Here is a 1,397-nt window from a genome sequence, read left to right as displayed (position 1 = left end):
CACCCCCACCCCCCCAGGGTCAGGTCTCTCCTCCCAGGAGAGGCCTGCCCTCGCCCAGGGGAGCTGTGGCTTCAGCTCCTGTTCCCTAGCTAAGCGGCCAGCCCTGGGCCTCCTCCCCAGCCCTGGCCCCGGCTCCACTCCATGTGGCCCGTCTGAGAGGCTGGCTCCAAGCCCGCGGCAACTCCACATTTCTGTTTTTCCTTTTTTCCCTCCTCTTTCCCGGAGTTAACTAGAAGCAGATGTGGCGCACGATGGTTGGAGAGGTGGGGGGAGGAAAGGGGAGGCTGGACCGCCAGCCAGACAGGGGGGAAGGGAGGGGAGTGAGCAAGAGAGGGAGGCAGGAGGCCAGGGCCCGCCCCACACAGCCACTCTTGCGCCTCTGAACGGCCACAGGGGTAAAGTCCTGTCACCCCCAGGATCCAGTCATTGGGGAAAACGGATAAGGAGACCAGAAGAGGGCCAGCTGGGGCGAAGGGGCGGAGGCCCAGGAAGCAGCATCTGAGAGGGGCAGGCACCGGGCGCAGGAGGCCTGGGGGCGCCGAGAACAAACTCCCCTCAGAGGTGGAGAAGAGGAGAGCGGAAGGAACCGAGGGAGGGACGGACGGACGGGAGCCTGAGGCGGGAGGAGGAGGGGGAGAGGGGTCAGGCCAGGAGGCCAAGGAGGAGGCGTGTGGCTGGGGGCTGCTGGCAGGAAGCTGGGGACAGGACCCGACCCCGGAGCTGCGGGCATCCCCGCTCCAGGCAGAGGCGCCAGTGATCAGGCGGGATGTGCCTCTGAGGGCCACAGCCAAGCGCCCCACCATGGCCCCCAGGACCCTCTGGAGCTGCTACCTCTGTTGCCTGCTGACCACAGCCGTGGGGGCAGCTAGCTACCCCCCTCGCGGGTACAGTCTCTACACAGGGAACGGTGGGGCCCTCAGCCCCGGGGGGCCCCAGGCCCAGAGCGCCCCTCGGCCTGCCAGCCGCCACAGGTAAGTGTCTGGTGAAGAGGGGCCCAGCCCAAGGCTGATGGTAGGTGGGAGGGTGGGTCAGAAGTAGGTATAGAGGCGCCTGCTTTGGCTGCCCTCTCCTGGGCTGTCTCCCCAATGCAGGGAAGAGAGGGAGAGGAAGCCCATCCATCAGATGGCTCCTCACGAGCCCACCTTCCTGCTGGGCGTTTCCAGGCCCACCCCCACAATAGTTAGGTCCTCTTCTCTAACCTCAGGCGGGACCTGAAGTTAGGTGTCCAGGGGGACGACCTGAGGGGCATGGCCAGGCCTTCCTGCCCTGAGTACCAGCCTGGGACCCTCGGAAGGCCCTTTCATCCCTTCCTGGGGCTTCCTCAGCCCCTCCAGGGATCCCTGATACTGACACGCTTTTGCTGGGCTCCTTTCGGCCTCTCCAGCCAACACAGATCC

At 66.0% G+C, this 1,397-nt stretch overlaps 1 protein-coding gene across 1 annotated transcript in view; it reads left to right on the top strand.

Annotated features, from left to right (window-relative positions):
* The first annotated feature begins 337 nt into the window (after nt 1-337).
* The window catches only part of EMILIN1 (elastin microfibril interfacer 1), a 7,287-nt gene continuing 6,227 nt past the window's right edge, over nt 338-1,397 (top strand). Inside the window, exon 1 of the mRNA XM_006767583.2 lies at nt 338-971. Within this exon, the coding sequence (XP_006767646.1) occupies nt 802-971 (170 nt within the window). The 5' untranslated portion in view covers nt 338-801. The remainder of the gene's footprint in view (nt 972-1,397) is intronic.

Source organism: Myotis davidii, unplaced genomic scaffold (assembly GCF_000327345.1).
Source record: "Myotis davidii unplaced genomic scaffold, ASM32734v1 scaffold238, whole genome shotgun sequence".
Taxonomy (NCBI): Eukaryota; Metazoa; Chordata; class Mammalia; order Chiroptera; family Vespertilionidae; genus Myotis; species Myotis davidii.
This window is presented reverse-complemented; position numbering and strand designations above follow the sequence as displayed.